Source organism: Podarcis vaucheri, assembly GCF_965113315.1.
Source record: "Podarcis vaucheri genome assembly, chromosome: 15".
NCBI lineage: Eukaryota > Metazoa > Chordata > Lepidosauria > Squamata > Lacertidae > Podarcis > Podarcis vaucheri.
In genome coordinates, this window is record NC_138753.1 from 19,754,701 (window position 1) to 19,771,930 (window position 17,230).

General features: G+C 44.0%; 1 protein-coding gene across 9 annotated transcripts in view; it reads left to right on the forward strand.

Moving 5' to 3' along the window:
* Positions 1–17,230, forward strand: part of NTM (neurotrimin) — a 799,838-nt gene that overhangs the window by 639,487 nt on the left and 143,121 nt on the right. For all 9 annotated transcript variants that reach the window (XM_082201510.1, XM_082201511.1, XM_082201512.1 and 6 more), the window contains exon 3: positions 13,973–14,205. In XM_082201510.1, the coding sequence (XP_082057636.1) occupies positions 13,973–14,205 (233 nt within the window). The remainder of the gene's footprint in view (positions 1–13,972; positions 14,206–17,230) is intronic.

Sequence of the window (17,230 nt, forward strand, 5' to 3'; positions counted from 1 at the left end):
CAACTATGCTAGCACTCTCGTTTTCTGAATGCAGCTGACACATACCAACTTCTTTCTATCTTGCTCTGAAAGTGCTCTTCCAGCCTTACATACAGTAATTCTTACTTTTCTGGCTCTGAATAAATCTATTCAGGATTTATTTATTGGGGAGTGGAAGGGGAAATCCCACCATTTGGACTGGTGATTTCCCACTATGTACTAAATTGAGTGCATCACTCCTCTCCAGTCATCACTCTTGAGCATGGCAGTTCCCAAGCCTTGTATCTGGTAAAAACAGTCTCCACCCCGGATGTTCTGAGATAAGGTGGGTTGATTTCATTTGCAAACCATTAAGTGTTAACGGCACAAAGCAAAAATGGAAAGTATTTGGGCACCCAGCTCATTGTTGAAAAAGAATTAGGCACTCATTGAAACATTGGTTGATGAATACAAAGCATGAAGGGAGATGGACCATCACCTTCAGCTAAGAGGAATGAAACATGAGCATTCATTGTCAACAACCATGGCATATCAGAGGTTATGCTGATGAGAGCCAGTGTGTATCAGGTACTACAGTATGTGCAATGCAATAATATGTTAAATTAGCCTTTTGAGTTCTGCAAAATGATTTTACATGTTAAATCCAGGGGAACAGGAAGATTTCTGTGGAAACCCCAATAAACCATATTCTAAGAATTAGAGTCGAGCCAAAATGACTCGTATGGTGTGTACTTGTGTGTGAGGGAGATACCAAAATACCTCATTTTAGAGAGATCCCCCCAAAAACTTTTTGTGAGGGAAATGAAATGAAACTCTATTTTTGTCTGTGCCAAAAACTACCTCCCCATTTCAGTGTCCTTCCTGTATACTTGCATCTTAGCAAGAAAACCAAACAATACACCACTTTGTTTACCTTGCCCTCCTCCTCCAATGCCCTCCTTTACCCATCAAATAAAATTGTGATGCTATCCTGACTGGATGGGCTAAACTGACTAATCCAATAAGAAGAAAGAAATAGCAGCTGTGGGAGAGACTGATGTTGACACAGGATGGGGAGGAGTGCTGAGTTATAATTTTAAAATTGAGAGGAACTTTTTACTTCACTCCTCCTTCACTGTCTGCACACGCTTTCCAGAAGCAATGTTCCAGAGCAGTTTAACAATCAATCCCTCTTCACAGAGAATTCTGGGAATTTCAGCTCTGAGAGGGGAATGGGGGGTCTCCTAATGACTCTCAGCACCCTTAACAATCTGCAGCCCCAGCATCCTTTGCGAGAAGAAGTCATGTTTAAAGTGGCATCGTTGTATGGTGTGAATGTGGCCAATGTACACGTTGCAGAATAAACCTAGGGAAAAACTCCAGAGGGGCCCTAGGAGTTGGGATAGGAATGACGGGAGCCCATATGCCTTGGAGGAGGGGGAAGCTGGAAAAGCCTGTGGAGAGAGGACCTTCCTTGGCCGAGACAGGCTGATTCCTGCCACATGACCCAGCAATGCCGCCTTCCTCACCCCCTCCCTCTTCTGACTAATTTCCCGCCACCGATTCCCATGACTCATCCATCAAGGTTGAGAATATGTTGAGCTCCTTAGCCAGTGCTTCTTTTGAAAGGACTTAATCTCCCACTGCTCAGAAGCTCTCCAATTTCAGGGCCCGTCAAGAAGCAGCTCGGAATTAGATTCCTAATGCCGCATGTCGCACAAGCACACACAGTCGTGCATGCACTATATGGGAAGGCAAGCACAAGGAGTGGGTGTCCCAGGCTGCCTCTGCCTGCGGCACCAAAAGCCTTTGCCCATCTCTCTGCTTTACAGGCTTTGCATCGAGCAAATTCAGGGCAGGCAGGCAGTGCAGTTGCTCAGCAAAGGACAGGAAGGGGGCTTTCCCCTGTACCACTGCATGCTGAACCCCAAGTTTGCCTTTTCATCCATTCACTTCCCAGGAAGAAAAATGAATGGTTGTTGCTGTCAAAACCCAGGATTCCTGCCTTTTGATTCTTACGGCAACATGATCCTTACAGCCTTAAGCATGAGACATTTGCATTTAAAATAAAATGCAACCTGAGATTTGGTGCTTACAAGCTGGATGTCTGAGCTTCAGTAAGGGGCTGTGGAGGAATCCTAGGAGCCGAGGAAGCTGCCTTAAAGGAGATCAGACACTTTGTCCATCAGGTATTGCTTGTTCTGACTGGCTGGTATAAATGAGGAGCTCCAGGGCTGATCAGGATGGCAACTGTAATGCCCAGCTTGTGGCATTGTCCCACTGACCACCGCAAACCCACACCCGAAGCTGCTATCAGATCTGATTGGGAAGCTTCCATTGTCACCAGTGGAAACATTTCTCCTGGGACTGATAATGGTTTTGGGAGCAAGATTTTCATTTGGACTGTGGCAAGGGGGAACGTGTTAACCCCATCCTTCCCATGCATCACTGTCCCAATCTTGATTTTGGTTACTATTTAGTATTTACTATTTAGATTTTGAATACTTCTGTATATTATGTGCCTTAACATGATTAAGAAGACATGAAGTTTGTTCCTGTGGCAAATAGGTTTTCCATATAACACGCTGCCTGAGATTCTTTCCCCTAAAATAGCATATTGGATAAATTTTGGGTTGGATTTGCAAACCTATTAAATTCGAACTTCTCAAAAGAATGCAGAAGCTGGGCTTTAGCTTTTTTTGTAATTTGGGATTCTTCCAATGTTGTGATACATTCTACATGAAATTTACCAAAAAATGGGTATATTAAGGGGAAGTGTGCATAAAAATGCATCCATAGCTGAAAACGACAAGCAAAAATACATTATATTGGGGAAATTGCTTGCAAAATGTGTATATTCGAATATGCTGGTGTTTAGTGACGTTTTATAAAAACGGTTTGCAAACTGATGTGCAAATTTATTGTGTGAACAGAACTTGTGACTGGGAAACTGAGAAAAAAAATGAAATTGACAAATCTCTATCCCTGAGCTGGAGGTACCAGGGATTGAACCCGTCACATTTTGCACCCAGGGTTATGGTTTGCCACTGAGCTAAGGAAACCCCATCTGTAGGTTTGGGATCTTGGAGTATTCTTGAACCTGCAGACACACTAGCTAAATGAACTTCATTAGGTCTTTGGAAACTGACTTAGCTTTCCTTGAATATTTTCATAATTGAGCTGCAACTCCCTGCTTTGGAGGATTAGGGGTGCATGAACTCTCTTCCCAAAAAAACTTTTCTGGATAATGCTAATGTCCCACAGCAATCCTCAGAATTTTTATTATTATTACTATTACTCCAAACAGAAAACTTTGAAATTGCCTGTAAGTTTGCTTTGGGTGGCAATGGAAACTCATAAGTCACTCTCATCTTTTTCTTTTCTTTTTGAATCATTTCCTCCCCTATTCCCCCTGCGCCATTTCTCTCCACTTTTGCATTTCATTTTGTACATGTGGCGTTGAAGCGGTTACCTGCTCCTGAGGGTCATCACTGTATATCACCCAGATATCAGCTGGAAGACCGTGTGCCTCTGCCAACACAGAGCTGTCAGTGGATTTTACAGCTTCATCTAAATTTCCAAGTTCGCAGCAAGGACAAAGGGGAGTGCTGAGGTGTCTAACGACAGGAGAGGGAGAGGAGGGAGCTGTGTTGAAGATCCCATGAGCTTTTCACCAAGGAGACGTGTGAAGGGCAAAGGCAAGATCACTTCCACCCTGCCAGGTGACTCTATTCCCTCCCTCACCTGTGCCCATGGGCCAGTTTTTCGTTTCTCAAGGCTTTGGTTACTGTGAGATGGCAGGCAGGCTATTACAGCGACTTAACCAAAGTCAGAACCTGTCAGCGAGACCTTGGCTGTGTTGAGGGAATGGATGGAACAATTCAGCACAGTGGAACATCGGAAGCTGTCTTATCCCATGTCAGACCATTTGTCCATCTAGCTCAGTACTGTCTGTTGATTCCAGTGAAGCCATTGATGCACAAACAGCACCCAGCTCGCTACCCAGAAGTGATGGTGCCTGGTATGAACTTCTCTTTCATTGCATGATGGGAACTGGGCTGGGATTTCACCTCTGGAAACTCCTGGCTAGACAGGTGGCCAAGGCCTTGTGGAATTTGCTGCCAAGGAGTGTGGTGGAGTCTCCTTCTTTGGAGGTCTTTAAGCAGAGGCTTGACAACCATATGTCAGGAGTGCTCTGATGGTGTTTCCTGCTTGGCAGGGGGTTGGACTCGATGGCCCTTGTGGTCTTCCAACTCTATGCTTCTATGATTATATGACTTGATGCAAGAAGGGTGGGGCATTTTTTTGGGTGCAATTTGAAGAAAGCTTGTAGTCTCCCCACCCACCCTCCAAAAAAGATTTTGACCTCCTCTCCTGAATTGCAATGAGAACGGCAATCAGAGGGCTAATTTTGCTTTGCTCTTTCCCCGGGCCTGATTAATATTATTCATTCCCTCTGTGTCCTGCTGGGTTTGAAACATGTTCCATAGCCCAAGTTCTGCAGGTGATTTGCATAAGAGGCAACAGCACACCAGGAGGAAGCATCTCTTGCACTTTGATCATTTGGTGCCCCACCCTTTCCCTTTCCCCTCCCCCTCACTTCATTCATTTGTGGGGAAATTGGGGACTATGCAGGAAGGGGAAAGGAGATGAGGAACTCTGTGTCAGAGGCGCTAAGGCTTGGCTGGGAGCCTTATGATCATATTCTGCATCTGGAGTTTGGCTTGGTCTCTTAAGGGAGATGGGGTATGCTCAGGGTCATCTTCAGGTGAGGAAGGGAATAGCAGTGTATGGCTTGGGCCAGTGTGTCTTAGAATCATAGAATTGCAGAGTTGGAAAAGACTCTGATGACCATCTAGTCTAACCCCCCTGCAATGCAGCTGTCCCATCTGGGGATTGAACCTGCAGCCTTTGCATTATCAGCACCACACTTTAACCAACTGGTCTTGTAGGCAGTATAAATAATAATAAACAGAAGAAGAACCTGCTGGATGGGGCTAGTGACCCATCTGGTCCAGTATCCTGTTCACACAGTGGCCAACCAGATGCTTATTCTACCTGATGATCCCTGGGTTGCATGGAACAGTGTGATTGAGCCGCTTAACGTCTGGGTAAATAAGCTTGTTTTCATATTCTGCCTTACAGTTAATAATGATGGAGACAGGCACACCTCAATGGCATTTTACAACTTGGGAATCAACACAGAAAAGGCCCTGTCATGGGTGAGTGCCAACCAGGCAGCCTCCTGGCGATGGTGCCACCAACAAGACCTCACTTGTCTGTTGCAAGGGGCAATATGGTTGGTAGGTTGTTGATGGTCTCACAAGCAGGACCTGAGTGAATGCCACCCACTTGGGATTCCCAGCAACAGGCATTCAATCAGTCATTAGCAATCATTTTATTTGTGTGTCGCCTTTCCAGATTTAAAACCACACTCAGTTCAGAGGCACACAACTGATGGCACTTATATACCTCACTCTGCCCTCTATCCAGGGAAGCAAGAGACAATATCAGAGTTCAAGAACACATTCCAGCCAGGCAGAAATCCCTGAAAAAAAAAACTCACAAGGGAACTGAGTGGCACCAGTAGTGGTTGCACCCTGGGTAAATGGTGTGTGTGTGTTGTAGAGACTCCCATGTGCCAGAGAGAGAAGCTTGGGAGGCCAAAATCATTATCTGGGCCTGACATTTTTCACTCCCTGGAACAGAGTATTTCAGGGATTGCTTCTGTGCTATATGCTGCTACCACACTGGCACTTTCTGAAACAAGATGTGAACTGAAACTTTGAACTTTGAACTTTGCTGTTCTCCGAATTTTGCAACACAGTTCTCCCACCATGTAATGTGTCCCAAAAATGCATATACTAGGCAGAAATCTGTATGAAATGCATATATTGCTGAAAATACCATACACAAATGCATTATAATGAAGGAAATTGTTTTGCAAAAAGATGAACATATGGAGAATGTCAACCTGCTGATAAATGTTCATAAAGATTTAAGACAAACCAGTGTGGAAATGGGGATAGCTGAATTTAAGTTCGGAAAAGTGAGAAAGGGAAAGTGAATCAGACAGGTTCACTCACCTCGATCTGACCAGGGCCCTGTGGGCAGTGACCTTGGACCAGGCCTTCTCAGTAGTGGTATCCCAGCTCTAGGCTTGACTGCCTGATGCCTCATCCTGTGAATTTATGTGCCAGCCTACAACCATTTCATTTGACCCATTTCATTTCAGAAGTGGGTTGTTTTGTTTTGTTCTCAAATTGCTTTTAGTGGTTTATTGTTCTGCTACTGCTGCTTACTCTTTTGCTTTTAAGAAATGTCAGGCTTTTATGACATTTATGTTTCTTGGTAATTTTGGTACATTTCATTTTATTTTGAATGTGTCTGCCACCGTACAATATAAGCATGTTGAATGGCAGAATAAAAACATTGTAAGAAAATAAACAAAATGATCTTACCAGGATTATATGTCCATCACTTCCTCAGACTGGTTCCCTCCTTCTGCAACATGGGGTTAATAATACTGACCTGCCCCTGCAGGGCTGTTGTAAAAATGGGCGAGACAATATATGTGAATGCTGTTTGTTAAAGCAGTGCAATCTTATTATGTTTACTCATAAGTAGGTTCCATGTAGGATTCTGTACCAACTGGTCCACTGCTGCCTGAATGGAAGTTGTTAAGTGTGATGGATCTGTAGGTCTATCAGGACCCATATTGACAGGAGCCCCGCACTTGAGTCCTGTCAGCTAAGGCCATACATGGGTATCACAACCAGTTAGCCTAAATTCCCAGATTTGCCTTCACTGAGCAACAGAAAAGAATGCATTTACTGACTCCATCTGATCCACTGGAATGCAGACGGAGAATGGCACTTTGGAACGGGAGAACAAATTACCTATATCTAAACTGGATGATCAAACTGAGTGGCTACCTCCAAAGCCTTTCAGTATTGTTGTAGGTTTTTTTCGGGGGAGGGGGTTATTCTGAATGATGCCCCGAGTCCCTTCCAGTTCTTGGGATTATGTACCCAGTGAATGTTCAGATCTAATTGGGGGTTCAGTTGTTGAACTTGTCAGACGAGTTTCTTTGTGAGACAGCAACCATACCTGGCCAGTTAAGTGTCCTCAGTAGCATCCCAAATGAAGGAGTCAGGTTGAGAGAGCTACAGTTAAGCCCTCCAGGCTAATGGGTGCCCCCCTCACCTGGCTGGTAGATAAAAGGACAATAGCCAATGCAGTGTGAGAGAGCTGAGCTAAGGAGCAGAATGGAAGCTGGATACACAGAGACCTGCTTGCTCTGTGCTGAATCCAAGGCTGCAACTAATGAAGAAGCAAGATCTGTTGGGGACCTAATGCTGTGAGGCCCTCCTCCATCCCATGCTCAGGTTGTATACATGTGAAAATAAAGCCGTATATCCTCAAGACACCAGGAGCCTGAACCCGTGCAAGTACTTGGAATCCATGGAGTCTCTTGCTTTTTGGAGTTTGGGGCAGCATGTAACACCATATTGTTTCGTTCTTAAAAACTGTTGTTCAGTTAGGGAGCTTTCTATAGAAATTTCTAAAGAATGAGCAAGACCTGTTGGAGTCTTCTTCTGTGACACTTTGTTCCTCTTCCTGGACTGACTTGACACTCTTCCGAGTGACTTTTCTCCTTTTATTTCCCGACGCAAAACACTACTTGTTGGCCTTTCTCTCAGTTTCTCCTCGTTACCATGGCTCTGCAGAAGGATGTTTTGTTTTTTTATGATTGTACCTCTCTCTTTGTCTGTGCATGTGAGTGTGTGCCTCCCTCCCCCGTGTGTGTGTGTGTGTGTGTGTGTGTAAAAAGACTTTGAGATTCCTAGAGTTCAACATAACAAGGGCCGATTCTAAGCTTGCTGTTGTTTGCATCGCCACAGCTGCCAAAGGCAGTGAGGTCTAGGGGATTGGGGAGCGAGGCGAGAGGCACAGTACTCGCTGAGCTGTTTTGAGCTCATCCTGTCAGGAAAGGCAAGGATCAGGCAGCGGCAGCCTTGAAGTGGAGGAACGCAACGGAGCTCGTGGAAAGATTTGCGTGCATAAGGTGGTTAAGGGGAGCCGGAATCCTGCACCCAGTTTAATGCACAGCTAAGTCCTGCTGGAAGAAATGGGATTTGTATGCTGCATGGAAGCTGACAGCAGGATTTGAGCCGGCAGGAGTGAGCCAAAAATAAAAGGGGGAGGTGAGGAAACGGGGGGGGGGGGGAGAGAAAGAGAAGGAAGCAGACCCTGCAACCTTCTGTAGCTGGTGCATTTGGTGTTGTGGCCCCACTTGGAACACACAAAATGCAAAAAAAAGACACCTCCCCTTGAAATTAGGCATGATTGTTCTCAAGAAGGGTTTGCGACGTGTCAGGGTTCTTGATGCATTTCCTGCCTGTCCCTTTTTAAACAGCAGTGATTGCAAACCAACCAGTGTTTTGCTGAATGTTATCCTTTTGGCCAGTTGCCACAACCGGAGGTTGATGATTGGAAGTGTTTGCATATGTAAAAGATTGCGTCTTGTGAATGCAGGTGGATCAGTTAACTAGCAAGGACCCTAATTCTGCAGTCTGGTTGTAGCCAAGGTACAGAACATCATAGTCTAAAGCATACCTAGGGCAACTTTGTGCGAAAAAGGGCTCCCGTCACACCCATCAAATGCTGTTCAGTACCTCTCTTTGGCAGCATATTTTCAGTGTCAAGAAACCGAAGACTGAAATAATAATAATAATAATAATAATAATAATAATAATAATAATAATAATAATAATATATTTATATCCCGCCCTCCCCAGCCGAAGCCGGGCTCAGGGCGGCTAACAACAATAAAACAGTACAAAGGTACAGCATAAACAACACTCTAAAATCATTCATTATAAAATTAATTAACAATGCAAATGTATGACTGTTCCTCTGAGCATATGAAAAGTGTGTTTTCTTCATTGTTGGAGAGAGTCTCCATATACCAGGACTTAAGAGGAAGTTATGTCCAGTCAAATGATATTCTTTGTCACCTGTGTATTTATGCATTCACCTCTGCTTCAATTGGCAGAATTGGCACTGTTACAGGTGCCTCCTAATATCCCTTCCACATTTGCAAGAGCTCCATCTTTGAGTTTGGCAGCACCTACACTTTGGAACTCCCTGACTGTTGATATCAGGCATGTGCTTTCACTATACTCTTTTCACTACCTTCTAAAAACATCCTTGTTTAGGTAAGCCTACCCAGATGTTGAGAAAATTGATGTGGGTTTTAATCTGCTTTAGTCTATTGTTATTTTAATGTTTTGAAACTTTAAATTGTTGGTGTTTTATTGATAATTTGATTGTTTTATATTTTTGTAAACCTCTTTGAGGTGTGGTTTTTGTTGTTGTTGTTTTACAACCAAGCAGTATGTACATTTTATGAAATAAGTAAATAAAATAAATTTAAGCATTTACATACAGGTGGCGCTGTGGGTAAAACCTCAGCGCCTAAGACTTGCCGATCACATGGTCAGCGGTTCGAATCCCCGCGGCGGGGTGTGCTCCCGTCGTTCGGTCCCAGCGCCTGCCAACCTAGCAGTTTGAAAGCACCCCCGGGTGCAAGTAGATAAATAGGGACCGCTTACCAGCGGGAAGGTAAACGGCTTTCCGTGTGCTGCGCTGGCTCGCCAGATGCAGCTTGTCACGCTGGCCACGTGACCTGGAAGTGTCTGCGGACAGCGCTGGCTCCCGGCCTCTAGAGTGAGATGAGCGCACAACCCTAGAGTCTGGCAAGACTGGCCCGTACAGGCAGGGGTACCTTTACCTTTTACCTTTGATTTGTCCAGAATTTCTATGTGGTTTGCCAAAAAATGGAAAAGGAAGCCGACAATGAAAACATATCAAGCAACTCAGTCCCCATTCAGACTAAACTGGGCATCATGTCTTTCGCTCAAAGCGAAGCACAGAGGATCCCTGCGACTGAAACCTTGGGCTCCTGTCCTTCTGGGGACTGGAAAAACTAACCCTTGTGTTGGTGCTTGACTCTGGAGCTTTAAGAAGAGATTGTGACCGGTGTGGGGTGGGCATCCTGGCTCTGTGCATCTTGGGGCTTTGAGGAGCGTCTCCATGTGATAAGGGGAGATTGTGTGACCAGGCGCTGTGAAGGGTGAAAACACTTATTTCACTGCATCGTCATGCGTTGCCTGTGCCCCGCTGCCTTTCAAAAGCACTTAAATGCCCATTTGATGGAGGGAATGGTTGGATTACACACTGTCTGCCTCCATTATTGTCCACGGGTCCCCAGACCTCGGCATTTCACAAAGGTCAGGCATGAGGAGAAGGGGAGAGAGAAGGGGAACTCGAAAGAGATTTTTTTTTTCTTAAATCCTTCTCGCTGTCTTGAGAAACTTCCCACCTCTTTCCTTCCACAGTCAGAAATATATCGTAACGACAGCGTATCTCTCCATCTCTAGAAACCCTGTTCTTAAACTGTTGTGCTAGCTGTCAATTCATTTCCAGAACCATTTTAAGGATATATATATATATATCCTTAAAAATTCTATCACTGCTACTTTGAGAGGGCACCTCCTTGCTATATTCTCCTTGCATCCCCAGAGGCTCCCCACACATGAACTCATTTTCCCAGATCTGTGTTTAAATCACTGAGTCTGCTTAGCCAAGTCCCCAGCAGTCCTGTATAGGGAAGTTTGTGATGTTTGTGTTTGTATACTGTGTTTAATATGTTGCAAGCCACCCGGAGTAGCTGGGGCAACCCAGTCAAATGGGCAGTGTGTGTGTGTGTGTATATATATGCACACTCTTCCTATCCATGGTAGCCCTGCATCTGTGTATTGTTTATATGTACTTGTGCTTGTTGTTCATGGTTTGTGATCTGCCAGGACACTGTGCTGCGCCATTCCTATTGAAAATAATGGGAACTGTGCAAGGCTGAGTCTCAATTAAGCACTGCTATTAAGCAAGGCCTTGTAGTATCCTGGAAATGTTGATGTGCCTCTTTCCTAAATGGTGGGGGACTTGCCTTGGTTCATTGACTGCAGCAATCTGATGTGCGGCCCATTAGCTCTACTTGTGTTGGGTGACATCTGTGTAATATTTGGTGATCCATCAGTTGGGAACCCGGGAATCAGCTTGTATCACAACCACTGTTAAAAAAAAGAAGATGTCGACGACGACGTAATGGAGTAAGCAGTGGACGGAATACAAACACTCTGTCTTTAGCGTGAGCAGGTTTTACGTTTGGACATTATCCCCCATCATTGGCCTTTTAACATCGCTCTTCCTCTGAGTTATGAGGGCTGTTAAACATAAAGCATGCTTTAAAGGGAGCCTCTTCTCGGCCAGCTTTCTCGCTGGAGGGGGGTTGGTGGTGCTGTCAAAATGAGATGCCTTGGCGGCATGCGCTGCCTCTGTTTAATAGTGCCATTCAAGATTTGGGATCAAGGACAAGTGAGAAATCCAAAATGCGTCAGATAAAGCGCTCATGAAATGAGGTTGCAAAGTGGTTGATATGCAAGCGAGGAAATCTCGGGGAAAAAATGTGCTGGGGATTGCAGTACATTGAATGTGACTGGAAACAGCTGGAAATTGACAAAAAAAAATATCCCCCAGTCCCACCTCTGATTGGGAACATGAAAGTTCCAATTCAGATCTCGGTGCTTTGGAGTGACGTGAAATAAACTGTCACTGGAAATGTTGACGTCCTGGACGTTTTATTATTGTTGTTGTTTAATTGGATTGTATGGAAATGAGATTTCTGTATATTTTATGTTGACGCGATATGCACTGAATCTAGCAGTGCCAGAGGAAAGGAGGATGGTGGTTTCAAATAAGTCTTTATTCTATCCAGTCTACTCCTATCATTCCCGAGCTTTGGCCATGTTGGCAGGGGCTGGTGGGAACTGGAACCCAACACTATCTGATGGGCCACAGGTTCCTCATCCCTGCCATTGAGGAAGTGTCAGTCTTATCTACCCAACATACTTAGGACTGTGTTGCACAACCCATAAAGTTCAGCAGGGTATCTCCTTAGTAAATGTGGGTTGATGGGTAAGGGAAATTGCTCAGTGGGGGGGGGCATCTCCTTTAAATTCAGGTGGTTTCAGTTTCAATCCCTGGTTTATCTCCAGAAAACCTGAGAATGACACCCTGTCTGAAATCTGGATAGGTGCTGCCAGTCAGAGCAGACAGATAGATGGACCAATGGTCTAATTTGGTATAAGGTAACTTCCTAGATTTCTGTAATTAGAATGCAGACCTATTTTGAAAACTTTTCAAATATATATAGTAGATTTTTTGAACTATTTATGAGATTTCTTACCTATCCTTCACCATAAGATCCATAAGATACAAGGGTGGGTTACAATGAAGGATGGTCTGAGAAATTCAATTCAGCTCACATCTGAAGCTGCACCTATCTAATTTGTACTATCCAGCAGGGTATGCGAACCAAAATCCAGCCATTCTTTAAAATTCACATTTCTCTGAATTTTGCAGTGCAGTTCTCCAGCCAAGTAACGTGTACAGAAATACTGAGGCTGAAGTGTGCATATGTATATATGAATTCACATATAAGTGAACGTAACAAACAAAATGCCTTTGCAAAGAATTATGTGTTAGGCAACATTGCATTCAGGAATGTGTAGGTGAGGATAAATTCACACTACCAAGCTGATAAATTTTCACGAGGAATTGTGTGGGTTTTTTTTTTTTTTTTGTCTTAAATCACAAACTGATGTGGAAATGTGGAGAACTGAACTAAGTCTGGAAAAATGAGAAACTGAGAGGGACCAAAATTGGCAGTTTCACCCGCCCCTGGTTACAAGAGTATCATACACAGTTTTAAATGCAGTGGGTCTTCAGCTTACACAACGGTTCAGTTCCAGGGGTCCACATGCAAAAGCAAAAATGAATAACACCTGGAAAACCCCTGAATCTCTACCCCGTTTGACCATCCCTTCCTGTCCAGGGCAGGACCTGCCCTCTGTCTCACTTACTGGGCTCTGAGAAAGTTGTGTGAAAGCCCTGGCATGACCTTCTCAGAGCTTAGTAAGCAAGGTGGAAGACTCAAAAACCTCTTTCTGCAGCAGGTTTTCTCTACTCTCCATTTATTTATTTATTAGCTGTGCATCTAAGGTTGCTATCACATAGATAAATTGCAGGTTCACTGTACATATTACATATTACACACACACGTAAAATTATCTTAACCAGAACTGAACAGTGTAAAGCCAATATAAGAGGTGGCTTCCACAAAACTCTCAAAGGTGCATCTTTAACATACAGAAACTGCTGCACAATGAGGTATCTGGATGCACCTCTGAGGGGAGGAGGTTCCACAATTGGAGGGGGTCACAGAGAAAGCCCTCTCCCAACCCACCATTCCTTGCACTTCTGAGGGTGGTGGAACAACCAAGATTGCATCCCCCCTCCCTTCTGATCTTAGCACTAGAGAGGGTTGGTGGGAATGGAGGTTTTCTTTCAGATGTTTGGAGTCTAAGTTGTACAGAACAAAAAGTTCAGGGAAAAGTTGCATGAACTTTCGAAGAAGCAAGAACTGCAGAGAAGTTAGTGGCGGATGCTGGCAGTGACCATGCATGGGGAAAATTAAGGGAATGGACTGGAGGCTTTGAGATGGCCAGGGAAGGGTGGGCGATCTTCCTTGAAAATGGTTTCTGGGTACCAAAGGGGCAGCTTAACAAGAGCTTGAAGGTGTCTGCCTCTGAAATAATTGATATTCTTTCCTTTGGAGGAGTGCCAGAATGGATCTGTGGGTTAAGGTTAAAATTTTTAGATGGAGGAAGATGTCCAGAGTGCAGCCCTTGGATCCAAGTAAAGTGCTGACATCTCCCTCTTGGGAGAACGGAGGTGCCGGCTCTGAGAAAATGCTTCTTGCAGCAAAGCTAAAAAAAGGAGAGAAGGGAAGGGGGGAAAGGCACAGTGTCGGAAATCATATAAAATAGCCTCTCAAAAGGCCCACATGCTGGTGATGACCATTTCTGCCCCTTTCTCTTTCTGAATCCAGGTGCATTGTGGATAACCGAGTGACCCGGGTAGCCTGGCTCAACCGCAGCAGCATTCTCTATGCTGGCAATGACAAGTGGTGTTTGGATCCGCGAGTGGAGCTAATCGCCAACACCAAGACTGACTACGCCATCCGGATAAATGAGGTGGACGTGTACGATGAGGGGCCCTACACCTGCTCCGTGCAGACGGACAATCATCCCAAGACATCACGGGTCCATCTCATCGTGCAAGGTAGGGGCTCAGGGAAGCCTGAGGGTTTTGTGCGAAAAGTGAGTTTCCAGTCCTCATGCTGGAACAAGTGCTCTTGAAGGTGCGAAAACATAAAAATCATGAAGAATAATCGACTCATGTAATATCTTCGCTCTCTCACACACAAGACTTCATGTTTTACTTCCCTGCCCCTTAGTTTTGCTGCTCTTAATTTTGACTGTGCAAAATACATGGTGGCTTGGATTGTGCGGCTGAAAAAAAATGTGTGAGTGTGAGAGAAGGGTGTGGGGATCTGTCCATTTTAGTTTCTTATTCTTCCATTGTAGGTTCAGTTCTCCACATTAACATAGTTGGTGATTTTTTAAAAAATAGAAATCCTTCTGAAAATCCATTAGCATTTTGGTGCAAATTTCTCTTAAGATGTACACCTAATAGTACACAATTTTGCGTAATATATGCACATTTCTGCAAAGCAATTTCAACCATTATTGTGCATTTTCATATGTTATTTGCACTAATGCATGCACATCTTACCCTAGGATATGCATGTTTGCTGCATTGCAAAAATCTGTTGAAGTGCAAATTTTGAAGGGCAGCTGGTTTTCAATTCATCTATTGATTCAGAAAGTGTGAATTAGGTTGGTTCGCCTTTAAATGGCAACTCAATTGCATTTCTCCCTCATCCTTGCTGGGGAGTGAGGGGAACGTGTGATGTCTGTGAATTGCTGCACTCTTAGTGCACTAGTGGGGCTACTGGGCAAGAATTAATGTTGCGGGGGATTCTAATCCATTTGCCATCAGCCATCTCTCTAGGATTTGGCTGGAAGCCATCTTAGCATGACACAGTAGCTTGACTATTGGAATCTCATCTTGGGCTAATTTTCAAATGCTGATGGGTGTATTGATTTGGAAACAAGCTGGGTTAAGAAAGGCATTGGTCTTGTACACCAAGCCGACCTGAGCTAATCCGCTGTCGATATGTTGGGGCTGAGCGTTATTGACAGACTAATGAATAGGAGACCAAAAATAAAAAAAATAAAGAATAAATTCCAGGACTCTTTTTCTCTTCTTTTTCTTCCTCTTAAAGCAATCAAGGAAAAATAAATAGAGCTGGCGCTCCCCTCCCTTCGCCATCTCCACTGCCCATGAAACAACCAAAAATAAAAAAGAGGGATGCATTTTCTGTTTATCTTGCAAACTTTTATTACCTGTCCAGATTTCTTAAATCAAAGTCAATCACATGGAGGGGGGGGAAATGTTGAAGCTGCAATCAAGCAGCTGAGGAGGTGTAATTATATTGGATCCATCCTCAAGCGGGTGCCTTGTTTCCTGACCCCAGCCCTTGATATCTTCTGGTATTTAAAATCAATCCTGCCTGTTTGCAGTGGTTGTTTTCTCTTCGTTTCATCCTGTTTTCTGGAAGGAAGACATCTGGTTTCCTCAAGAAGGGAATACATAATGGCAGTTAAAGATTTACAGCTCGCATAGGGAAGCTTTCGCAGGCTGTATTGCCTTCTGGGCAACCTTCTCTGGGCCCCCCTTCAGTCATGGACAGGGCCAGAGGCAAAAGTGGATGGAGAAACTAACATAACTTTTATTTTTGTACAGTTGGATATTTTCTACAAAAATTCACACACCACTCTCTACATACCCTCCAACTTTTCTCCAGTGAAAACAGGGACATCTTATTCCATAGTAGTAGTAGTAGTAATTGTATTATTTATACCCCACCCATCTGACTGGGTTCCCCCAGCCACTCTGGGTGGCTTCCGACATATATAAAAACATAAGAAAACACTTTTGTGTATGATATTTTAGTGTTTTTTGGTTTCTGTGGAAGCCGCCCAGAGTGGCTGGGGAAACCCAGCCAGATGGGCGGGGTACAAATAAATAATAATAATAATAATAATAATAATAATAATAATAATAATAATAATTATTATTATTATTATTATTATTTTAAAAAACTTACCTATACAGGGTTGCCTTCAGATGTCTTCTAAAGGTTGTACAGTGGTACCTCAGGTTACAGATGCTTCAGGTTACAGACGCGTCAGGTTACAGACTCCGCTAACCCAGAAATAGTACCTTGGGTTAAGAACTTTGCTTCAGGATGAGAATAGAAATTGTGCTCCATCGGTACCTCAGGTTAAAAACAGTTTTAGGTTAAGAACAGACCTCCAGAATGAATTAAATTCTTAACCTGAAGTACCACTGTATAGCTACTTATCTCCTTGGCTCAGGGGTCGCATAGCTCCATACCCTCCAACATTTCTCCAATGAAAATAGGGATGTCCTAAGTAATAGCAGGACATTCTGGGACCAAATCAGAAACCAGGATGGCTTCTGTAAATCTTCTGTCCCTGGAAAATAGGGACCTACGGGGAGTCTGGTCTCTATCCTCCATCCAGGCAAGTAAGAAAAATGATCAGAGTTCAAGGACCCAATCCACCCAGGCAAAATCTCTCAAAGATTGGGAAGGAGGCTGTGAAGAAGCACCAGTGAGTTGTGTGGCCTGGGGAGAGAGGGTGGCTGGGAAGTATCTTGAGGGCCAGATAGAGAGACTTGGAGGGTCACATTCATGCCTCACACCTGAGGTTCTTCTGCTTTACAGGATATTGCTATTTTAAGACATGATGTGTCCTGGTATCCAACCTGGAAGTCTCTCTTAACTTTCTTGGAAGTGAATATTTGGAATTTGGAGTATTTGCAATTCTGCAAGTGTTTGTGGGTGTTTAAAGGCTGGTCAATGAACTGTTATCATCTCTTGAGCAGATTGAGGGAGATATGGAAGAAGGCAATAAGTTATTACTTCTATGAATTGGAAATGATGATGATGATGATGATGATGATGATGATGATGATGATGCCATGGTAGTGTCCTGTGGGCAGGTGTATGGAAGAAAGCACATGCTGCAACAGTTCACAAAGGAAAATAGGACGCTTGTAAAATACTCCAGGGTTCATTTCAAAAATCACCCCTAGCACATCCCCCTCCTCTTATGCATTGCTGAAGTTTTTGCTCTGTGTCTTTTCTTTAAATTGC